General features: G+C 38.4%; 1 protein-coding gene across 2 annotated transcripts; it reads right to left on the bottom strand.

The window, feature by feature from the left end:
• Positions 1–26,151, bottom strand: LOC128695786 (zinc finger HIT domain-containing protein 1). Of its 2 annotated transcripts, none has more exons than XM_053786613.2 (4): positions 25,995–26,151; positions 5,165–5,257; positions 1,820–2,042; positions 1–345 (listed from the first exon to the last, which is right to left on the bottom strand). In XM_053786613.2, the coding sequence occupies exons 2-4, from the start codon at positions 5,181–5,183 to the stop codon at positions 117–119; spliced, it is 471 nt and encodes a 156-aa protein (XP_053642588.1). In that variant the 5' UTR covers positions 5,184–5,257; positions 25,995–26,151; the 3' UTR covers positions 1–116. The 2 variants fall into 2 exon arrangements, with proteins under 2 accessions (XP_053642588.1, XP_053642587.1); XM_053786612.1 differs by lacking the exon at positions 25,995–26,151 and adding an exon at positions 15,755–15,881.

Genomic DNA, 26,151 nt, shown 5'->3' with positions numbered 1-26,151 from the left:
TACTCTTTTAATGTAATATTGGCATGTAGTTTTAAACTGACCAGTTTTAAAATTTAGTAATGCATCCTCATTATTTTTTAATTAATGTATAAGGCAGGATTATTTAAAAAATAAACTTATGCTGTCCACTTCAGACATCGTGTATCTTCATGAGTAGAAAGGCATTTTGTGGAACAGTATCGTGCACCACATGGAATACAGGTATAAGGTGCAGGAAAACCGCAAACTGCACAGAGGTGCCTTTCAGGTAGCTTGGAAGGTGGTGCTTGCACTGTAAGGTAGTTTGGTCCTTCGGGATAAAGAGCTTGTTCTTCTTCAAGCAGGATGGGAAAATTCTTTCGAAATCTGGAAAAATTATAGGGGACATCCATAGAAAACTAATCCACATGTATATACTGTGTCAGCATACAGTATTTGAAACTTAGCCCTCTAGTTTTGTAACAAAAAATTGACTTGCATGACGTGTATTATAAAATGGCATGTGCTAAATCGCCATTTCACTCAGAACTGTGCTGCTACTCTTATTTTGAACATTTGAATGCTACTATGGCACATACTTGTAATATTTATTAAAGCATATCTTGAATGAGGGCATTTGTTTATAATCAAGTGAAAAAATATCTTGAGAACATTCCTAGTAAGCCTAAACCTGAAGAATTTAATACATCTTGGCAAATGGCATGAGTAGTTTTGGCAGCATGTTTCTATATTGGCAGTTTGGAGGGATATGTTGTGTATCTTTACATGTGTATGCTTCTAAACTGTTGTATTCTGAGCACCTATGCAAAAACAGTGATAATGTGTGAGTGTGGTGAAAGTGTTGAATGATGATGAAAGTATTTTCTTTTTGGGGATTTTTTCTTTTTTGGGTCACCCTGCCTCGGTGGGAGACGGCCGACTTGTTGGAGAGAAAAAAAAAAGTTTCTATTTTTATGCTACTTCACAAATGTGAACCATAATTTCACTCCCTGGACCTACCAATAATGTGCAACAAGACACTGCTAATTATAAACTTGCACAGAAGTAGGAATAAGTGCATTTTTAAGAAATGTTAAACTCCCCAGATATGGTAGTACAAGTGTGTCATCTGTCTCCACTTCTCACCACAGTATCTGATCTGTGTACAGCGTGATGTAACAGGCAATTCTACTTTCACAATTGGAATCATAAGAAGCCAACATTATTTTATCTTAACAGGATAAAGATTTTTTGATTAGTCAAGTAACATGAGTGGGTGGAATGAGTAGTTGGGTGGTAGCTACACTAACAAATACAGTACTGCATAATGAAGGATAAAGATGTCATCAGCACAGATAACATGTCAACATCCAAGGGTCACACCCTCATGGCTAGGCCTCAGGAAAGCATAATCTCAGGCTGGGCTATGAAAGTATTTTCTAAATCAGTTTCACAGCCCTTTCTACCTCAATCTCTTGCTACCCTCTACCCCTGCTTTGCTGCATTCCATGCTTAATAATAATAATAATTCCTCTCCCTCTTGCTACCCTATGCCCCTGCACCCTTCCCTGTCCAGCTGCACTGTATGACCCTTGTAGATTTAGCACTTCTTTTTGATCATAATAATCTAAATCAGTTGCAGGTTTGTCACTCGTAACAACTTCTAGCTACTGAAGGGCCCCAGATGTTTCTTTCAACCATCTTACATCATTCATGCCTAAGCTTACAGTACTGTTCCCCACAACATAATTTACATCTTATACTATAAATATGCTGATAATGAATAAGGTCATACAACTGTCTCCCTATTTGCTCAATCTACATGCTGAACATTTTACTGTAACCTCTTTGCCCCACATACCTTTGCTTGAAATACTCGGTGCTCCTAGTTTTCCTTTTACGATCTTTATGCCTAGTCCCATCTAGAGATTCTTCAAATTTTGGCGCTTTCTTACTCATAACCAGATTAGCATGAGGATCATCATGAAAATTATCTTGTTCCAGCGCCTCCAGAGCTTTGCGTGCTCTCCGCCTTCTTGCACTGTCATCCAGAATACGCCTTGCTGAGGCATCCTTCAGTCGACCTTAAAAGATTAAGTGAAAATAAATAATAATGCACATACCATTTTTAAAAGAAATGATGCTCTGAGTGAAGGTATACGAAAGAATAATTTTCTACAGTTACCCCCAGTAATATTATAGTATGCACATTTTCTCTGATGTTGGACTAGAGAAAACATTCTTACCGTCACTCCTACAAGTTGTGTGGCTACTACATCTCATATTTATGTTAATTTATTCTACTGCGGGGTGTATTTATCATGTTTATATATTAAGTTTCATGTTTATTATACAATTTTGAAAAAATGTCAGACAGATTAATGAAAAGGTGCATATTAATGTAATTTACGACATTTAACGAGACTCGGTGATTATTACTATTATTAATATGGTGTCTCGAGACATAAGAGACTCCTACTGATTTTAATGTGTACCTGCACGCCAGCACAGTGTGTAAGTTTATTTCGGCACGGGTGTACATAAGTATAATTATCAGAGTACATGTACATAAAATATGAAATAACTTTTATAAACACTTGAAATTTTGGAGTTTCCAGACATAATGGAGAGATGCGGTGCTCACAGAGAATGTAAACAAACCGGGTGGGGCGCAGTGACTGTATTAGAAAGTCAGGTGGGGGAGCCATATAGTGAGTTTGGTCAGAATTTGAAATGTCCATATTAGCGGAACGTCGTAAAGTGAAACGCCATAAAGCGGGGCCCTACTGTATTTATTTTAATAGTGAAAGTATTAGAGTATTACTGAAGTACAATGTACTGTCCCAGGTCCCTAAAGGTAAACAAAATAATGGACCACGTGAAAAAAAAAATGATTTACTAGTACACATCAAGCTGTTATTCCAAAGTTCTGCTGATTGACTTGCTACCAGGTAATTAAAAACAGATCCAAACAGCCAAGACAAGAATATTTTGTAGTTTTTAGTAATGAAAAAATAAGCAAAATAAATAACTTAGTAAGAAAGTGGAGAATTTTAGTTTTTTTACTGCAGAGCTGTATGATCCTTGTGAGTTTAGTGCTTAGTTATGATAATTTATTTTTTTTTTTACATCAACTGTAAAAACATAAGAGAAAACACAATGCAGAAACAATGGCTAATGAAATTCATGTGATGATTAACATAAGTTTCGGTACAAAAAAAAGAAGCACTTAATTATAAGAGAGACTGGGTTGTGTTGAAAAGATTGTCATGGAATCAAGATGTGACTCTTGAGGTTTCAGTGAATGTACAGAAGTGTTGTAGCTTCTCAAGCCAATGCAATGAAGCATTCTAAATACGTATACTGTTTAAAAGCAAAGATGAAAAAGTATATTCATGTGTACAACCTTAACCCTTCCACTGTCAGCCTCCTGAAATTAAAAGTGCTGATAAGCTTGTGATTTAAAAGACAAAGAAATAGTAAGAAAATATTTTTCTGAAAGAAATTATGGCAAAAATGCAAAAATCAACGAAACTTACAGAATTATGCAGGTGCAAAGCTGGTAGTCTGGGCACAGTTTGAACAGCCATAATTTCAGACACTGAGTCTTATTTTAATCTAATTCTAATGCTCAATTCAGTCAATTTCCTCACTATTTCTATTGATTGAGAACAAGAAAGTGTCCATTCAACCATCAGAGCTACCCTACAATGTGCACAAAAGTTAGTAATTTGGCCAATTTTACAAAATTTAAAAAAAAATTCAATTTTTAAAACAGGGTCCAAAATAAACACTAGGCATTCCAGACATTAAAACAACTTTTCCTCTACGTCTGCTATTTTATACAATACACATCATGCACTGCATGGGGCAGGATTTTGTTTTATACTGTGCACACTCACCACACAGTTTCGTTCTCTCATATCTAAGCATATTTAAGGGAGCTGTACCCAAAGCACAGACCTCCCTGAGTGACACTGGCATCAATGACATAGATCTACAGACAAAACAGTTAGAGTTAAAAATACCGTACTTTCCTAGGAATACATATCTAATGTCCAAGGTGGTGAAACCTTTGAGGGTCCAAGCTGTTGATCTAAACATTGTCCAAAGGGTCTGAGAATTTAAAAAAAAAATTTTTTATTTTCTCTTATGAAATGGTAGAGAATCTTTTTCTGATGATAATAAAACAAAGTATGAAATTTGGTGGAAAACTGACGAAATTACACTATCACTAATCTTACTGTGTCAGCGATATTTGCCCACTTTGACTCCTATTTTAGGCCAATTACATTGTTCCAGTCAACTAAATTCTTAGCTATTTCGTTAATATTACTTCTATTTTATCAATTGAGCACAAGAAACTGCCCAATCAACTATTTCAACTACCCAATAAAATGATCAGAAATTGGTAATTTGGTCAATTTCACATAAAGTTCAAAATATTCCAATTTCAAAACAGGGTTCAGAATAAACAATGCAGACATTCCTGGCACTAAACTAACATTTTCTCTGTTTATCAGTTATGTTTCCAGGCTTTACAGATGAATTCCATTTTAATTTTTTGTTTACTTAAAGAATTTTTATTCACACCAAAAAATAGATGAATTACTCTTATGCAATATTGTAATAATTGTATAAACAATATCAGTGCATTTGTAAACGTATATTAGACCCACCAACTGACATGCATTGGATGCGTGGTGTGATCTGTTTACTCTTGAAAAATCGGAAAAATCAAACATTTCCGCTACTTTAAACTCAATTAAAAGCTATTTTCAGTATTAAAACCAATCAAAATAATATCTATTTCTGTAATATATCTTCCATTCTATCAAATGAGACCAAGAAACTGCAAATACAACCATAAAAACCACATGAAATTACACTGCAAGGTTGCTGTTTTAATCCAAAAACACGGTCATTTTTTTTTTCTCAGTATGCACTGCATGCTTCAGAATTTGCTTTATATGGTGCACACTTACCACATAGGTGCATTCTCTCATATCTAGGCCCAAATTTACCGATCACAGCTTATCTGAGTGAGCTGAGCATGGCGTAGATCCACGGCTTGGACCCTGTGGACAAGGCGTAGATCTATGGCCTGGGCCCTCAAAGGGTTAATATGTTATTCTGTGCACACTAGGTAGAGTACATGCCTTAAGTAAGCTGACAAAATATCTTTTTTCGTGTGCAAGTACCTTACCTGACTCACGTGTTGTCATAATAAATTAACGTATTACTCCAAACTGCTCTTCTGATTGTAATACACCTTTTCGTATTGCTCGTCAATAAGGTTCTGAAAGGAAATGCAGAAAAATTACTAGGAAAAAGTAGTATGCCTTGTTGAAGTATTTTTTCAGTTACTGTGCTAAAACCTTACAGGATAAGTTATGTTGCACATTCTCATTAGAAAAACATTAGCTAACAGGCTAATTATATTTTACTACTGTACTGTACTTTTAAATATTCTATAAATGGTGAAATATATTTTATTTATTCCTTATTTAAATTTATTACTGTTAACTGTTTTATGTTAAATGGATGTTGTGTGGCCATCAAGTATATGCATATAGCCAGAAACACGCGTATGGACAGTGGAAGATTGGCTACAGTAAAGAATGTATGTAACTTTGTAGAAGTGGCATTCCAAGCTTACACACGAGTCCAGTAATGAACAAAATACAATACTGTATATAACAATTATTTACACAATGCTCCACCTTATTCTTATTCACTACTACCATAATTTTATTCTGGGTATTGTATAGTAGACCCTTATTTAATGTATGAGCTACTTTTTGAAAAACTGGTACAAATAAAATCATGTTAAATACAGTGACTAAGATGAATGCTTTTGGCTGACAATCTCATGTGCTTCATTACTAAAACATTTAATAATAAAAATTTTCCACGCTGGGTTTTATTTGTGTAAAAGTTACAAACTTCTTAACCCTTTCAGGGTCGCCAGGCCCTCTCCGAGACTTGTTCTCAGGGTCGCCAAATTTTCAAGAAAAAAAAAATTATTTTTTCTTATGAAAAGATAAAGAATCTTTTCCCGATCATAATGACACCAAAAGTATGAAATTTGATGGAAAGCTTACGGAATTATGCTCTCGCGAAGTTAGCAGTCTTGACGACGTTTATGCATTGGCGATTTTGCCCACTTTGAGCCCTATTTTCGGCCTATTCCAGTGTACTAGTCGACAAAAATCATAACTATTTTGCTAGAACTCCATTTTTTCTATCGAATAAGTACAAGAAACCACCCATTTACCAATTTCAACTATCCAATAAAGTGGTCAGAATTTAGCAATTTTGCCAATTTCACACAAATTTCAAAAGATGCCAATTTCCGAATAGGGTCCAGAATAAACAAGAGAGACATTCCTGGCACTAAAATAACATTTCCTCTGTTCATTAGTCATGTCCCCACACCCCTCTTACATTCTTTTGCTCCCCACTTTGAATTTTTCTTCTCACAAAAAAAAAAAAAAAAAAAAAAAAAAAAAGAATATTTACTGTTATGCAGACTACTGCATTAGTGTAGAAATGGTATAAATAATATCAGCACACTTGTGAAAGAACATTAGACTCACCAGTTGACGTGTATTGTACGCTTATCATGATTTGTTTACTCTTGAACTTTGGTAAAAATCGAACATTTCTGCTACTTTGAGCTCAATTTCAAGGTACTTTTCATTCTAAAACCAGTCAAAATCATCACAATTTCTGTAGTATGTCTTCCATTCTATAAAATGAGACCAGGAAATCTAGAATACAACAATAAATACCATACGAAAATACAGTGCAAAGTCGCTGTTTTAATCCAAAAACACGGTCAAAGTTTTTTTTTCTCATTACACACTGTGTGCTGCAGGATTTTTTTTATACTGTGCACACTGACCACAGACCCATTCTTTCCTATGTAGGCCTACCAGCTTTCTCTCACTAGATTTGAGGGCGCTAGAATTTAGGCATACTAGTACATGAAAAACCCTGGTGCATAAGCCTGAAAGGGTTAAATAGCCCACCACTTTTTTCACTTTAGTCACTGTACAAAACATTCACACCTACTACTGTTCAACCTACATTTACAGAACCATAAATTCTAATATTAACCCTGAACTACAACACTTTCTTGATAGTTGCAACAGGACCAATAGACACAATACCAGACACAAAAATCTAAAAGACATTTCTCATGTCCAGCTAAATCTCCACAAAAACTCAATGTACATAAAAGGGACTAAAATCTGGAGCTCCCTGTCCGAAAACTCTAGCCCCGCAGACTCGACCACCGTTTTCAAAACTACCGTTAAAAAACATCTTATCTCCTTGACACACCCCACCATCAGCTAACTAATGTGAAAACCACCTTTTCTCTTTTTGTATCATGAATACATCCATACAAAATAGACCTCTCGTTGTCTGTGATTCACCCCCTTTTTACACTAACACTCACCCAAATGACTGTAAACAAAATTCCTAATAAATTTTATGTTAGTCCTACATTTGCCTGAAATACTCTCCCAATATCGGAGCTTTTACAGAAACGGTGTATTGTGCTAAAATAAAATCATTCCCATTACTAAATTAACTAATTGTAATATTGATATATGTTTTGTAGTACCTCACTATTATCAGAGTAATTAATGTTAATCACTTCAATTACCTAACTTTTATATCAGTATGCAACAGTGTACGGTGGACCCTCGAGTTTTGGCTGCATCAATTTTTGTGAAATCAGACTTTTGGCAAGTTTTTTCGGCAAAATTTGGCCTCGTGGTTCGTGATTCGGCGACCGTCCGGTACCCGTCCGCCTGTCACCGCGCACACAAAGCCAGTCTCCCATGCCATTCACGCTCAGTGTGCCATTGTTTACCAACACGTGACCATCACCCCACGGGTTCATACATAATAATCCATTGTTTTTTGTGATTGCAACTGCTAAATAAGTCACCATGGGCCCAAGGAAAGCTAGTGCAAGCCCTTTGGTAAAGAAAGTGAGGAACACGATCGAATTCAAGAAGGAAATCATTGAAAAATACGCGAAGCCATCTCGATAAGCATAGCTTGATTAATGATACTCAGCATGGATTCACAAGAGGCCGGTCTTGTCTAACTAATTTATTAACTTTCTTCAGTAAAGCTTTTGAGGCTGTTGACCACGATAAAGAATTTGAGATTATTTACTTAGATTTTAGTAAGGCTTTTGATAGAGTTCCGCACCATAGACTGTTAAAGAAAGTGGCAGCTCATGGCATTGGGGGAAAAGTGCTCTCGTGGATCGAGTCATGGCTCACTGACAGGAAGCAGAGAGTGTCCATAAATGGGGTTAAATCCGAGTGGGGATCTGTAACAAGTGGCGTTCCACAGAGATCAGTCTTGGGCCCGTTGTTGTTTATAATATATATCAATGATCTTGAGGGAATTACAGTGGACCCCCGCATAACGATTACCTCCAAATGTGACCAATTATGTAAGTGTATTTATGTAAGTGCGTTTGTATGTGTATGTTTGGGGGTCTGAAATGGACTAATCTACTTCACAATATTTCTTATGGGAACAAATTCGGTCAGTACTGGCACCTGAACATACTTCTGGAGTGAAAAAATATCGTTAACCGGGGGTCTACTGTACTAGTGATATGAGCAAATTCGCCGATGACACAAAGATAGGTAGGATAATTGATTCAAATGTAGATGTTATGGAACTTCAGGAGGATTTAAACAAACTCTATTCTTGGTCAGAAAAGTGGCAGATGCAGTTCAATGTAGATAAATGCAAGGTTCTGAAGCTTGGGAGTGCCCATAACCCTAGTACTTATAAGTTAAATGATGTAGAACTTAGCCATACAGATTGCGAAAAGGACTTGGGGGTTATGGTGAGCAGCAACCTTAAACCAAGACAGCAATGCCTAAGCATACGTAATAAGGCAAATAGATTACTGGGATTTATATCAAGAAGTGTAAGCAACAGAAGTCCAGAGGTCATATTGCAGCTTTATACATCATTAGTAAGGCCTCACCTAGATTATGCAGCTCAGTTCTGGTCTCCATATTACAGAATGGACATAAATTCGTTAGAAAACATTAAGCGTAGGATGACTAAATTAATACATAGCATTAGAAATCTTCCTTATGAAGAAAGATTGAAGACTCTTAAGTTACATTCACTTGTTAGACGAAGAATGAGGGGAGACCTGATCGAAGTGTACAAGTGGAAGATAGGTATTAATAAAGGGGATATTAATAAGGTCTTGAGGATGTCTCTCCAAGAGAGAACCCGCAGTAATGGATTTAAATTAGATAAGTTTAGATTTAGAAAGGACATAGGAAAGTATTGGTTTGGAAATAGGGTAGTTGATGAGTGGAACAGTCTACCTAGTTGGGTTATTGAGGCTGGGACTTTGGGTAGTTTCAAATTTAGGTTGGATAAGTACATGAGTGGGAGGGGTTGGATTTGAGTGGGACTTTCACATCAGAGCTTATTTCTTGGGTGGCATTGAAAATTGGGTTGGGCAAATGTTTTGTTAGTGGGATGAATTGTAAAGGACCTGCCTAGTATGGGCCAACAGGCCTCCTGCAGTGTTCCTCCTTTCTTATGTTCTTATGAGTGGAGTGCATGTTACAGAGCTTGCCAGGTTGTATGGCAAACCCCATTCAACCAACACTTCGATCATGGCGAAAGGAAAGGAAATAAAGTGTGCTGTTGTTGCAAAAGGGGTAGATATGCTGACAAAAAGGAGATCACAAATCCTCGAAGAAGTGGAGAGGTTATTGTTGGTGTGGATTACCGAAAAACAGTTAGCAGGAGATAGTGTTACGCAGTCGATATGTGAAAAGGCAAGGCAGTTGCACGACGATCTCGTAAAGAAAATGCCTGCAACAAGTGATGGTGCTTGTGATTTTAAGGCCAGCAAAGGTTGGTTTGAGAGACTTAAGAAGTGTAGTGGCATTCACAGTGTGATAAGGCATGGTGAGGCTGCCATTTCTGACAAAATTGCAGCTGAGAAGTTTGTACAGGAGTTTAAGGAGTGCGTAGACACTGGAGAATTCAAACCCCAACAAGTGTTTAAGTGTGACAAAACAGGCCTCTTTTAGAAGAAAATGCCAGAGAGGACCTACAACACGCAGGAGGAAACGGCACCCCCAGGACACAAGCCTATGAAGGATAGGCTTACTCTCATGTTTTGTAGTAAGGCTAGTGGGGATTTTAAAGTGAAGCCTTTACTGGTGTATAACTCTGAAAATCCCAGTGTGTTCAAGAAAAACAGTGTTTGTAGATGAATGGTTCAGAGAACCGACATGTTGATAAATTAGACACATGTGCAACTCTTGGGTATCTTTATTGAGGAAACGTTTCGCCACACAGTGGCTTCATCAGTCCATACAAAGGAGAATCTTGAAGAACAGGAGGAGAATGAGGTAATCAGTCCCTCAACCTTGAGTCAATGTGGTCAGTCCATCAATCTTGAATAGTCCCTCAAGGTTGAGGGACTGATTACCTCATTCTCCTCCTGTTCTTCAAGATTCTCCTTTGTATGGACTGATGAAGCCACTGTGTGGCGAAACGTTTCCTCAATAAAGATACCCAAGAGTTGCACATGTGTCTAATTTATCAAAAACAGTGTTGCCAAGAGTAATTTGTGTGTGATGTGGAAGGCTAACAGTAAGGCATGGGTCACAAGGAATATTTTCCTAGACTGGTTTAATGAAGTGTTTGACCCCAGTATGAAGAAATACCTCCTGGAAAATAAATTGCCACTCAAGTGCCTCCTGGTAATGGACAATGCTCCTGCTCATCCTCCAGACTTGGAAGAGCAAATAGTGGAAGAGTTTAGTTTTATCACGGTGAAGTTCTTGCCCCCTAATACAACTCTTCTCCTCCAGCCCATGGACCAGCAGGTCATTTCAAACTTCAAAAAAACTCTACACAAAAGCAGTTTCAAAAGTGCTTTGAAGTGACCTCAGACACAGAATTGACCCTAAGAGAGTTCTAGAAAGATCACTTAAATATCCTCCATTGCATAAACTTTATAGGTAAGTCTTGGGAGGGAGTGACTTCCAGGACTTTGAACTCTGCTTGGAGAAAATTGTGGCCGGAATGTGTAGAAGAGAGGGATTTTGAAGGGTTTGGGGCTGACCCTAAGGAGCCTATGCCAGTTGTGGAATCTACTGTGCCATTGGGGATGTCCCTGGGGTTGGAGGTGAGTGATGAGGATGTGGAAGAGTTCGTGGAGGACCACAGGGAAGAGCTAACCACTGCAGAGCTGCAAGAGCTTCTTCTGCAACAGCAAGAGATCACAGCTCAGGAAACTGCTGTAGAGGAGGAGGAAGAGAGATGGAGGAAGGTGCCTTCTTCAAAGATAAAGGACATTTGTGCAAAGTGGACTGAAGTGCAAACATTTGTGGATGAACTTCACCCTAACGAAGCTGTTGCAGGTCGTATTGGCAACATGTACAATGACAGTGTGGTGTCCCACTTCAGACAAATCTTAAAGAAACGCCAGAAACAGAGCTCTCTGGACAGATATTTTGTGCGACAGGGTTTCAGTGACTCAAATTGTTCCCAGTGCCAGTGTCTAAAAAAACAAAGAAGGGAAGTAACCCCAGATAAGGACTTCATACCTGAAGTCCTAATGGAAGGAGATTCTCCTTCCAAACAATAGTGTATACCTTCCTCCTATCCCCTCCTCCCGTCTTCCATCCACTCAGAAGTCTTCAGTAAAGGCAAGTGTAATATTATTTTTTATGTGCATGTACTTGATTTCTCATTGTTTTCAGTATGTAAATCTTTATTTGGAAAAAAAAAAAAAAAAATTAATATTTTTGGGTGTCTGGAACGGATTAATTTTATATCCATTATTTCTTATGGGGAAAATGGTTTCGCCATTCGGCAATTTTGACTTTCGGCAGGCTCTCTGGAACGGATTAATCACAAAACTCGGGGTCCACTGTATATTAAAATGTACTGCTCTATAACCTGTGTCAATATAGAGTAAGAATTAGGATTAATCTGCCTGAAATGCCTAGGCATGCTAGTGGCCTTCTTTGTAATTAATATTTTATAATATGTAAACCACACATCGGAAACTTTGCAAGGAAATAAACATTTTCATTTCATTTCATTTTCATCCAGTGAAACTACTTGGACAACCTAAGACATGCTGGCATCTGGTGGTGGAATATACATATTCCCACCTTTGCATTCCCACTTTAATCTCCACACAATCCATGTACAGTATACAATGATGTATATTGGTGGTTTATATAAACCCAACAAACATAAGCTATGAATACTGTACAGTGAAACTTCTGTTTTCGTTTGCCCTGGTTTTCGTCGACTTTTTTCGTTAAAATTTTGTCCCAGTTTTCGTTCACCACCTCAGTTTTTGTTGAGTCGACAGTGGTCCGCCATACCGAACGTGTCTGCCCAAACCCACACAAAGCATCCCACGTTCTGAGTCAGTCTGGCTTTGTTTCTCATCGGTAGAGGGTGGTAGTGAGGTGGTGGTGATGGTGGTAGAGGGTGGCAGTGATGGTGGTAGTGATGGTGGTAGAGGGTGGTAGTGATGGTAGTTGAGAGTGGTAGTGATGGTAGTAGAGGGTGGTAGTGATGGTAGTAGAGGGTGGTAGTGATGGTAGTAGAGGGTGGTAGTGATGGTAGTAGAGGGTGGTAGTGATGGTAGTAGAGGGTGGTAGTGATGGTAGTAGAGGGTGGTAGTGATGGTAGTAGAGGGTGGTAGTGATGGTAGTAGAGGGTGGTAGTGATGGTAGAGGGTGGTAGTGATGGTAGTAGAGGGTGGTAGAGGGTGGTAGTGATGGTGGTGATAGAAGGGTGGTAGTGATGGTGGTGATGATAGAAGGGTGGTAGTGATGGTGGTGATGATAGAAGGGTGGTAGTGATGGTGGTGATGATAGAAGGGTGGTAGTGATGGTGGTGGTGGTGACAGAATAGTGGTAGTGATGGTGGTGGTGATGGTGGTGGTGATGGTGGTGGTGGTAGAGGGTGGTGGTAGAGGGTGGTCGTGATGGTGGCGGTAGAGGGTGATGGTGGAAGAGTGTGGTTGTGATGGTGGAAGTGTGTGGTTGTGATGGTGGTAGAGGGTGGCTGTGATGGTGGTAGAGGGTGGCTGTGATGGTGGTAGAGGGTGGCTGTGATGGTGGTAGAGGGTGGCTGTGATGGTGGTAGAGGGTGGCTGTGATGGTGGTAGAGGGTGGCTGTGATGGTGGTAGAGGGTGGCTGTGATGGTGGTAGAGGGTGGCTGTGATGGTGGTAGAGGGTGGCTGTGATGGTGGTAGAGGGTGGCTGTGATGGTGGTAGAGGGTGGTAGTGGTTGTGATGGTGGTAGAGGGTGGTAGTGGTTGTGATGGTGGTAGAGGGTGGTAGTGGTTGTGGTGGTGGTAGTGGTTGTGGTGGTGGTAGAGGGTGGTAGTGGTTGTGGTGGTGGTAGAGGGTGGTAGTGGTTGTGATATCATGGTGGTAGAGGGTGGTAATGGTTGTGATAGTGGTAGAGGGTGGTAGTGATTGTGATATCATGGTGGTAGAGGGTGGCAGTGACTGTGATGGTGGTAGAGTGGTAGTGATTGTGATGGTGGTAGAGAGTGGTAGTGACTGTGATGGTGGTAGAGAGTGGTAGTGACTGTGATGGTGGTAGTGATTGTGATGGTGATAGAGGGTGGTAGTGATTGTGATGGTGATAGAGGGTGGTAGTGATTGTGGTAGATAGCAGTGATTATGAAGAGATAATAACAAAGCGCATACACTTTTTTGAGGTGGGGAAGAAATACTGTGGAGGCAAGTACACTAGTATAAATGCTGGTTGAAATCTGGATAGGCAAGTTCCATTTGACATATTTGACATTTAATTCATTTTTTATTTAAACTAAAATTTCCTTTTTTTTATGGACAATTCCAGATTTAACAAATTCCATTAAATACAAAATTATCCTTTACTTTTGCAGTCAGCAGCATAAATTTATTTTTGGATTACCATATTTAGTCAGTTACTGTTGCGATCAAAGAAAGATACATGCACTGTACTGTATTATCATTTTGGATTTAATGAACAACTGGCTTTAACAGATATCTCTTTCCCTCTAATAGTCTAGCAACGTGTGGGTACACTTAGGTTAACTCCTTCAGGGTCCAAGGCCCAAATCTGAAGTGGTGCCCCAGTGTCCAAGAATTTAAAAAAAAAAAAAAAAAATTTGTTATTTTTTTCTAATGAAATGGTAGAGAATCTTTTTGTGAAGGTAATAAAACAAAAAGTACGAAATTTGATGGAAAATTGACGAAATTATGCTCTCGCGAATTTTGATGTGTCAGCGATATTTACGAATCGGCGATTTTGCTGACTGACTCCTATTTTAGGCCAATTACATTATTCCAGTCAACCAAATTCTTAGCTATTTCACTAGTATTACTTCTATTCTATCGATTGAGCACAAGAAATTGCCAAGTCAACTGTTTCAACTACAAATTAAAGTGTTCGGAAATTGTTAATTTGGCCAATTTAACACAAAGTTCAAAATATTCCAATTTCAAAATAGGGTCCAGAATAAACAATGTAGGTATTCCTGGAACTAAACTAACATTTCCTCTGTTCATTAGTTACATTTTGAGGCTTTACAAATAAATTCCATTTTGATTTTTTATTCACATAATGAATTTTTATTCACACCAAAAAATAGAAGATTTACTGTTATGGAATACTGTAATAATTGTATAAATATCATCACCATATTTGTGAATGCATATTAGACCCACCAGCTGGCGTGTATTAGACGTGTGAGGTCGTTTGTTTACTCTTGAATATCGGCAAAAATTTAACATTTCTGCTACTTTAGAGCTCAGTTTCAAGCCATTTCCAGTGCTAAAACCAATCAAAATCATCTCTATTTCTGTAATATGTCTTCTATTCTATCAAATGAGACCAAGAAATCGCAAACAGAACTATAAAAAACATACGAAAGAACACTGCAAAGTCGCTGTTTTAATCGAAAAATCATGATCTCAGTTTTTTTCTCATTATACACAGCGTGCTGCAGGATCTGTTTTATGTGGTGCACACATACCACATAGATGTATTCTCTCATATCTAGGCCCAAATGTACCACTCACAGTTTATCAGAGTGAGCCGAGCTCATGACGTAGATCTACGGTTTGGACCCTGAACGTAAAGCCGTAGATCTACGGGACGGACCCTCAAAGGGTTAAAAGTATAAAACAAATAATTAGACTTATCATACATCTCTGTTGCAAGTGAATGAAACCATTCTCCTTATGAGACCTGATGTATTAAGAGCCAATAATTACATATTTGTAGCTACAGGAGCCAAGCTGTGCTCGTGGTGTCCTATCTTCAATAATTTGCTCATGTATTTTTTAAATTTTGAGTGGTTGAAGCACTTACCGTATGCATTCTCTTGTAATTCGTACCACTGATCTACCACACTGTCAAGATAAATTCTCTAGTATCCCTTCAATCCCAGCTTTTGTCTCAATTTACAACTATGGTTCCTTATTATCCCTGTTGCAGGTATGAAAAAATCCCTTATCTAATCTTTCATGTCCTTTTATGACCTTACATATGGTTATCATTCTCTCTCTCTCTCTCTCTCTCTCTCTGCCCTTTTCCCCTCACACTGGCCAGAATGGGCAAGATCAGTACTTTCACCATAGCTTGTATATTTTAACTCTTGTAACCATTTTGTAGCTCTTCTAACTTATCTGTGTTTTTTAAGGTGCGAGAACCACACCACAAACTACTGTACTATGACAGATTTACCTTTAAACTGTTATACACCTCTGGCTGTACAAAAAGGTGGCACTCATCCAAGTCTACCAACACAAATTTTGATCCAAGCTTCATAGTCTCATCAAGATGCAGAAGAAATTGCTTCATAACAGGATCACTGCAAAGAAAATGCTAGCCTTATAATATATGATTGTACAGTACTGTACTTCATTTTAGTACAACATGATACATATACAACATACTTAATCCTTTCACTGTCCAGATCCCAAAATTAATATTGCTCCCAGTGTTTACTTAAAAAAATGAAAAAAAAAAAAAAATCTCCTTAAATGGCAGAGAATCTTTTTCTGAAGGTAATGACACCAAAAGTATGAAATTTGATGAAAAACTTAGAATTATGAGGGCACAAAGTTAGTAGTCTGGATGCAATACACACTTCAGCAATTTTTCCCACTATGAGTTCTGTTTTAAGTCCTTTTCCTAGCTATGGGTATCTCATGGAAAGGCATTCTGTTCCACTTTGTGAGAATTGTCTAGTTCCTGTTTCAATTTCCCATATTCTATTGGACTGTCCTGTTTATCAACAAACACGCAGAATCTTCTTCCGACGGCATCACCACTAACGCCCTTACTTTATTTTCCCTCCTTGCTGACGGACCCACCTTTGACAAACTCCCTTTTTGACAGCAACTGATTTATTACACAAACTTTGATGATCTTTCCTTTAGCACTCCTCACAGACCCCCTCCTAACTTTACCTTTATTGTCATCTCCATCCTTATCCTTAGATCCTGCATCAATTCCTACTCTGCAGCACTGTATAACCCTGGTAGGTCGAGCTATTTTAAATGCTAGTATGCCTTCTATCAACTAAGCACAAGAAACCGCCCATTCGAGTATTACAATTGCCTTATAAAGTGCACAAAAGTTGGTAATTTGGCCTATTTTAATAACTTAAAAATAGTGCAAAAAACAATGTAAACATTCCTGGCACTAAAACATTTCCTCTGTTCATTAACCCCTTCAGGGTCCAAGGCCAAAATCTGAAGTGGTGCTCCAGTGTCCAAGAAATTTTGAAAAAAAAAAAAAAAAAAAAAAAAAAAAAAAAAAAAAAAAAAAAAAAAAAAAAAGTATTTTTTCTTACAGAATTAAAGAGCATATTTTTGTGAAGGTAATAAGACAAAAAAAAAAAATTCTGATCAGTACTTACCGAGATACAGTGCCAAGAAGTTTGTCAAAAATGATGTGGTGGCGGCAACATCGACGAATTCCACATACGCGCATTACATTATTTTGCGGTTTTTATTGTTTTTTCTTTTCTTTTCCAATTTTTTTCTATTCCTACTAACATTTGGGGCCTGAGAGACCAATACTGTATATAATGTATATATATAAACTCACTGTATTGAACACAATAACTGCACTAAAGTTATTATCATATTATTGTTCACCACTGTTGTTTATTACAATAAACATGCACAAATCTTGTATAATACTAATGTTCTATCATATATTTACATATTTACAATCACTGGACATGGTTTTAGAACTGCTGGAGCTTGTGGAACTCCTTGAAACAAGGCACCATGCACAGAGGCACCTTACATTCCTCACACATAAACCGAGTGTCTTTGCGTCTTTGTTGCCGTCGTTTTGTTTGTGCACAGACGATGCATCTCTTCTGAGCAAATTTCTTCTGAGTTAAAGGAAGTTGTATTATGAAATGATCACCTTCCCTCCTCAAACGCTTGGGTATATCCTGAGGAATTCGAGGACCGTGTTGTATAGCAGGTGTTCTTACCTGGTACTTCATTATGAGTTGTCTGACAACAGACAAACAAAATTCACCATACGGTGGTCTGTTGCCAGTCTTTATTTGGTACATATTATATGCATTGAGCATTGAAATGTCCATGAGATGGAAGAAAAGTTTCATGTACCACTTGTAACTCTTACGAACACAGCCAACAAAACCAATCTGCATGTCACATTTGTCAACCAAGCGCATGTTTTGTGTATAATTAATCACTGTCACTGGTTTTCGAATACATACGTTCATTAGTCACTCGATCAACTTTGCCACTGTCTTGCATTTCATTACGGTGAATGGTTGTCAACAATGTGACATCTCGTTTGTCATGCCACCGTAATGCCATGATGTCATTGGCAGTAAACACCTGCACGTCATCACCACGAGCACCTGCGTTGAGCCTGGGCATATGTTTACGATTAGAACGCACTGTGCCACACACATCTGTCTTGTTCACTCGCATGAAATCACTTGTGTACCAGTTATCGGTATATAATGTATGCCCCTTACCAAGATAAGGTGCCATCATGTTTCTCACTACGTCACCTGAGATACCCAATAACATCTTGGTATCTTTCAATGTTTTACTACCCGTGTATACAACAATATCCAACACCAGGCCACTGTCACAATCACAGAGTACAAACAGTACTCTGTGATTGTGACAGTGCTCGGTATATACTGCTTGAATGACAGTCTACCTTTGAACAAAATCAAAGACTCGTCAATTACAAGATTCTTGAATGGATAAAAGTATATGCTGAACTTTTGTTTGAGATACATGAAAACATTTCTAATCTTGTATAACCTGTCACTTCTGTCAGGCCTGGTTTTGTCAGAGAAGTGCAACATACGTAAGAGTAAGATAAACCTGTTCACTGGTATGATTTCACTGAAGACCGGGGTAGAAATTAGCCGATCTGTGGACCAGTATGCTTTTATATTATGCTTATAGACGTGAGGCATAAGCATTATTGTTGCAAAAAGCAAATACATTTCTGCAACAGTCGTCTCTTTCCACCTGTGTAGTCTTGACTGTGGTGATAAGATCGTATTTGCCATGGTGTACTCAAAATACTTATTACTTTCCCTGACAATAATTTCCATCAATGGCTGGTCAAAGAATAATTCAAAGAATTCCAGTTCATTGGCCGTGGTTCCAAGGGGACAAGTAGGTAGAATTCCACTTTGAGAGTCATCAAAGTGGTGAGGCTTGGGAACAAAATTGGGATTTTGCTGCCAATCCCACATACGGTTTGCTGGTGGATACTGGACATCATAGGCTGGTTGTGCGGGTGGTTGTGGTTGTGGTGGGCTGGTGGCTAGCGCTTCGCTTTGTCCTTGAACTGACGAGTCAGCAGCATGGGTCCCAGCGTGGCCTGGTGAGTCACGCATGGCGGTGCCACTACCATCACCACTAACACCATCCACTGATGCCTGTGGTCTATCCATGCCAAGTGTAGCCACATCATCCTCACTATCACTACCTAAAACTGGTGTTGGGCCACGGGATGTACTCCGGGATGTACTCCGTCCCCTGGGCACAGCATAGGGTACACTATCCGAGCGCATGTGGCGGCGAACATACCGACGCTTCACTGGTGAATATGATTCCTCACTATCACTACTCGAATGATCGTCGAGCGCAATAAAATCACAGTCCACGTCACTATCATCATCATTACTGAAGTCAGAGGCCTGGCCACGCGAAAATATTAGTTTTCTCTTGCGATGAGGAACAACCGACCGTGAGTCACGAGTGCCCACACCAGAGGTAGAAGGTTGAGGATCGTCAGGGTTTTCTGCACTATTATCGATATCCTGGTCATTCTTTTCGGTCACTAACTGATCAAAGCCGTAGAATTCGTCTTCATTTCCACTTCCATCAGTGTCAGAACTATCAGATAGGAAGAGGAGAGTCCCAATTTTCCGGGGAGTGAGAGCTGACTTGCGACGAGGCATGGTGAACAAGGGTAACTGAGCCGGCGTTCCCACAATGCTATGCGGGCGCCTAGATTTTTTGTTTATGGCGCACACCCACCACGCAGACCCGTTCTCTCACATGTAGGCCTATGAGCGTTTTTGCGCTAAATTTGACGGCGCTAGAATTTTGGCATAGATCTACGGTTTGGACAACGTGAAGCCGTAGATCTACGGGACGGACTCTGAAAGGGTTAATCATGTTCCCAGGCCTCTCCTTTTCCATTTTAATTTATACTCTCACAAAAATAGATTTACTCTGTTTCTCAGATAATAAAATATAACCAGGAATGACTGGTCATGATTTAAGGCATCCCAATAATTGAATCAGACCTATTAAAAACCCATAAAAAGAGATGGGGGGGGGGGGTAGTGAGGTCTTACTCATCCTCAAGGAAAATCAGCAAAAATCAAATATTTCTGCCATTTTGAGCCCAATCTCAAGCTACTTCCAGTCCTGAAACTATCTAAAATCATCTTTATTTCAGTAGTACAGTTGAGAGTTGAGAATCCCTTATCCGAAATGCTTGGGACTGGAAGTGTTTCGGATTTTGGAATATTTGTATACGTATTTGTGAAACCAGTCAGAAAAGATGTCCCTGGTGATCCATGTCCTTTTGTTAGCATGACTGACTGACTAAGGTATTCACACATTTAAACAGCGAGGACACAGACTTTTGCTTACCAGAGCAAGTTTACACTTACTGTATATGTGCCTACTGCACTGGCACATCCCAGCAGTTAATCTATTCTTGGCATCCTTAACTCCTGTAGGAACTCTCTTGTCATCAATGTTTTTCTGGGACAATAATGTCAGAACAGCGATGTCTCATCAGCACTAGATTTTTTCTGCTAAACTTTCATCAGCAAAATCTTGATAAACACGCCAATAAATTTCTCTGCTGCTTCATGATGAACAGATTCTCTATCACTAATAATCTTGAAACAATGCCGTGCCTATTCTTAAATTTTTGTAACCAGCCTGCTGAATATTCACAGTTACCTTCAATATTCAGTACTTCATGTTCGATTTTTGCTTATTTCACAATCGGCATTCTGTTAACTGGCACACGCTCATTTTAACACTGATGAATCCACTCCATCAATACATGATCAAGGTCTTCATTTTTCCTACTATGAAATGTTTTTCTATTTTTCATTAACTTCTTTTCATCACTCTCAGCAAAAAACTTCGACAATCTGTCCTGTTCCTTCAGGTTGTAGACAGCAGTTGTTCCAATGCCAAACTCCTCAGTCAGATGCTTCACACTTATACTGCTGTAAAGTTTTTCCAACAATTTGACTTTCTGTGATATAAACAAACAGTTCCTCTTTTTATTTTCAATATTACCCATAGGCATTTTCAACAATATCTTCAAACCACAGAGCACAAAACATGCGGTAATCAGCGAGTAATTGCTGCTGCTCCACCATGTCTCACGATGAATGATCCATTTGTGGTGTGTCAAGTTAACACTAAAAACTTTTGAATTTTGAATGTTTTCTGATTTTGGAATTTTGTATAAAGGATTCTCTACTGTATATATTCCATTCTATCATTGGACACCAAGAAACAGCCAATAACACCATAAAAACCTTCACAAAACCTTCTCAGTCACTATTTTAAACCAAACACATGGTCAGTTTTGCTTTTCCCATCACGTACAGCATGGGGGCAGGATTTTTTTTTACTGTACATCCACACACTCTGCACAGACCTATTTTCTCACATCTAGGCCAAAATTTACTGCTTGCAGCTTATCTGAGTGAGCTGAGCTCACTTGTGAGGGACCATGGCGTAGTTCTACATGACGACCACTGAAAGGGCTAACATTTGCTTAAATCTAACTGAGCTAGTCTTTTCAACATACCACTACAAACCGGTGTAGTACCAGATAAGTGGAAAATGACAAATGTAATAACTATCTATAAAGCAGGAGATAGGTCGTTAGCTTTCAAATACAGACCAATTAGCCTGACCTACATTGTTGGAAAATTGATGGAATCAATAATTGCTGAAGCTATCTGAAGCCACCTTGAAAGGAATATTGATCAATGAATCTCAGCATGGTTTTACTGAGGTGCATTCCTGCCTCACAAATTTATTAACTTTTTCACCGAGTTATTTGAGGTAATGGACCGTGGTGTGAATGATATTGTGCATATGGACTTTAAAAAGGCCTGTTGAGGAAGATGGAGGCACACAGAATAGGTGGAATTTTTTTTCCTGGATTGAGACATGGTTGACAGATAGGCAACAGAGAGTTGCATAATGGAGAGAAATCAGTAGGGATGCATCACAAGCAGTGTTCCAGAGGGGTCAGTGTTGGGCTCTTTGTTGTTCACAATATATACCTATGAAGAGTTTAGAGTTTCACTACTCTTGGAGTCCGGCCATGGGCCAGGCTCATCTGGTGCTTGTACACAAACAAAATAGATGTAGGAATCAACAGTGACATAGGAAATTTGCTGATGACACAAATAGGTCATCAGATTAATTCTGATGAGAAAACTAGAGTGCTACAGGAAGATCTGGATAGGTTCATGTAGTAGTCGGAGAAGTGGCAGATGCAGTTTAATGTAGACAAATGTAAGGTTCTAAGACTGGGTAAAAGAGAATATCCCTGGCACTTATAAACTGAATAATGTAGATCTCAATTACTCTGAATGCAAAAAAGATTTAAGAGTTCCAGCTAGAAGTAATCTAAAGCAAAGACAATAGGCATAAGTATTCATAATAGAGCTAACAGAATTAGTGGCTTCATATCAAAATGTATAAATTATAGGAGTCCTTGGGTTATATATCAACTTTATATATCCTTGGTAAGGATATATAAAGTGAGCTGGAACACATACAGAGAAGGATCACAAAGTTGATCCCATGAACAGTGGACCCCCAAGTTTCTTGAGCCTTGTGCTTCGTGAATTTCGACTTTCGGCAACTTTTTTCGTCATATTATAGCCTCATGTTTCGTGATTTGCCTCGCAATTTGTCAGTGGTACGGAACACGTCCGAGAGGCCTCCTAGCAGCCGCGTGTACACAGAGGCTTCCACACACCATTCAGGGAGTCAGTGTGGCATTCCTTCTGGGTGAGTGACCATCACCTCACGTGTTCATATGATACATTTCATAATAATCCATTCTGTTTTGTGCTTGCAGCTGCTAAATAAGCCACCATGGGCACAAAGAAAGCTTCTAGGCCAGCCCTTTAGTAAAGGTGAGAAACACGATAGAATTAAAGAAAAAGTTTGAAGAAAAATACAAAAGTGGTGGTGGTAGAGGGTGGTAGTGGTTGTGATGGTGGTAGAGGGTGGTAGTGATGGTGGTAGAGGTAGAGCTGCAAGAGCTCTCTGGACAGTTTTTTTGTATGACAGGGGTCCAGTGACTTCTCCATCTCTCCCCCTCCTCCTGTCTTCCATGCATCAAGAGTCTTCATTAAAGGGAAGAGTGATGTTATTATTGCTTTATACTTGATTTCTCACTCTTTTCTGTATGTAAATCTATATTTAATCTATAAAAAATAATAATTTTTGTTAATACTTTTGGGTGCCTGGAACAGATTAATTAGATTTACATTATTTCTTGTGGGGAAAATGGTTTTGAGATTCGTGAATTCCGATTTTTGGCAGACTCTGGAACGGATTAATCACAAAACTCGCGAGTCCACTGTACTGGAATCTTTCTTACAAGGACAGAATGAGGGCACTGAATCTGCACTGTATGGAAAGGTGTAGAAATTAGGAGGGACATGACTTGAGATTTCTATGGGGAAGTGGAACAGAATTCTTCCTCCGTAAGCCATGCGTATCGTAAGAGGCGACTAAAATGCTGGGAGCAAGGGGCTAGTAACCCCTTCTTCTGTATATATTACTAAATTTAAAAGGAGAAACTTTCGTTTGTCTTTTTGGGCCACCCCACCTCAGTGGGATATGGCTGGTGCGTTGAAAGAAAGACTCGAGATGTATAACTGGAAGATATTAATAAAAATAGGGGCTATGAATAATGTACTAAAAATATCTAACCAAGACAGGAATCACATCAATGAGTTCAAGTTGGAAAAATTTAGATTTAGGAAAGATAAAGGAAAGCAATGGTTTGGTAACAGTTGTAGATGAGCTGAACACACTCCTGCATAGTCTCATTGAAGGGAAAAACCTGTAATCTGGTTATCACAACTCAAGGAATCCCAGCAATGTAATTTATTACCATCGAGTTCTTTTCAGGACGTTCCCCAGGATGCAATTGTAAGTCTACAAACTCAAAGGTTTCTATTTACTGCTAGGTGATACAGACAGCAGGTATTAGGAAACCTGCCATGTCTTGCCTGCCTGTATGTATTGCCTTGTCCAGGGCTCAACTTAGGCACTTTCGGCTGCACGCCAAACACTATCACTGCATTATAAAGTACAATGTATCTATTTCTTTACAGATTGAGGTACATGACTGCTTCTCAACAGATTTTGGCTATTATAGTTTAAACTGCACAATATTAAGTTAATTCTGCAGTTAAGATATTTTGTTGTGCAAGCGGCAAAAAAAAAAAAATAATGAAACCTACCTAACCCAACCTAACTTAACCTTACTCCACTATCAGTATTGGCGTACCTTTGTTCATATTTGGGTAGGTGCGTGACATGACTCCATACTAAGTGTTCATTGTAAGGATCAGTTAAAGATTAAGACATGCCAGGACAACTGTCATTGTGAATATTATACATACATAAGTGCTGACTGGCTCAGACTTGCTGCGTACTATAATAAATGTACCATTTTTACTAATCTTCCCAAATATTAATTTGTACAAAAATATTGACCAATATTTATTAACAGCTAAATAATTTTCAAACCATTTAGCTTAAAAAGCAATGTTGCTGCAGTGGGACCCGTGAATAAACTACATACATATTCACGAGAATATGTAAATTCTCCAGTATAAAGTAGGTTGTACAATAGTTATATTTTGGGAAAATAATAAAATGCTATGTTTTAACTGGTAAATTTGTAATATGACCTAGACCAGGAGATAAATAGACTGTTAGATTGGGTTACAATAAGCTACAAAAAAATAACTATTTATTCACCTCTGGTTAGTGTGACTGTCAATGGTCCAAGTCGAACCGAAACGTCGTCGTAAGCTTCTCTCTTTTATAAATGAGGACTAACAAACTTACACTAAACATTGACAAAACCTACCTCATTCAGTTTGGTAACAGAGCTACAGATGTCCCTCTTAACATAATGATAAACGGATCACCTATCACAAAGCTAACAGAGGGAAAATTCTTAGGAATCCACCTTGATAATAGACTCAAATTTCATACACATATACAACAAATTTCTAAGAAAATTTCCAAGACTGTAGGCATACTATCGAAGATACTGTACTATGCTCCACAGTCAGCCCTCCTGGCCCTATATCACTCTCTTATTTACCCCTATCTCACCTATGGAATTTGTGCATGGGGTTCAACAACAATTAACCATCTCAGACCACTAATTACCCAACAAAAGGCTGCAGTTAGAATAACAAATTCTCACTACAGGCAGCACACTCCACCAATATTCAATACACTAAACCTACTCGCCATACAAAACATCCATACTTATTACTGCACCTATTACATACATAGAACACTTAACTCTGATATTAACCCTCCCCTCAAACATCTCCTTGCCAACCTCAACAGAACACATGACCATAACACAAGGCACAGATCACTCTTTGATGTTCCTCGTGTCCATCTCACACTATGCAAAAACTCAATGCACATAAAAGGCCCTAAAATCTGGAATTCATTACCTGTAAATATAAAAGAAACACTACCTGTTTATAAATTCAAGTCTCTTCTCAAAGATCACACTCACCCAAAACCAAATAAATACTGAATAACTGAACCTTATAAATTGTATATCTTAAATGTTTCTCACAATTATATCACATATATGTTAAACCTAAAACCCAATCTAACAGAATACTCCATTCTACTGAATGTACAGCAATGCATGCAACCATATGACCTGTCTTTGTAATACTCATTTGTGTTTTATAGTTATCTGTTTACAATAATGTTTTATCACTGATTTCATCATTGCTTAGTTAATCTTAAGTTAATTTTAAGCCAGCCCGTAATGCTATGCATATAAGTGGCTTTGGCATGCTGCTCTTACCTGTATTTTTTTGTACCTCTGTATGTATGCTCAAATTACTAAATAAATAAATAAATAAATAAATAAATGTGCGGGTTATTTGTGTAACTATTTATTCCATTTGCGCAAAATTAGCTACACTGGTTAACCCACTGAATATAGAATTTACTTAATAAATTAAATACTGACCATGTTTATTGACTTTACATAACATTTAATTATACAAATTACAGTACTTCTTATATTAACCCATTTTTATGAAACCAAAACAAAATCACAACACTGACCAATCTTTATCATGACAGTTTCTTAACTGCCATTATATACTTACCATTTAATGAGGATTCCCTTTAACACATTCACCATAGCTAATGGAACCAGAAAATTCCTTAATAAAAGGAGTATATGAAGCTTATTGTAGTAACAACCCCTCAAAACACACTGTTCTTCAGGCTTCTAGTAACCTCGCTACTGTTGTTACATTTAAA

Source organism: Cherax quadricarinatus, chromosome 41, assembly GCF_038502225.1.
Source record: "Cherax quadricarinatus isolate ZL_2023a chromosome 41, ASM3850222v1, whole genome shotgun sequence".
Taxonomy (NCBI): Eukaryota; Metazoa; Arthropoda; class Malacostraca; order Decapoda; family Parastacidae; genus Cherax; species Cherax quadricarinatus.
Note: the sequence above shows the minus strand (reverse complement) of the source record. Positions and strands in the feature narration are given on the sequence as shown.

Bases quoted from the DNA above. Each gene is read 5' to 3' on its own strand.
- LOC128695786 (XM_053786613.2), bottom strand. The intron at 346-1,819 runs GTATGTGGGGCA...TAATTTTTCCAG, and splicing joins ACCGAGTATTTCAAGCAAAG to ATTTCGAAAGAATTTTCCCA.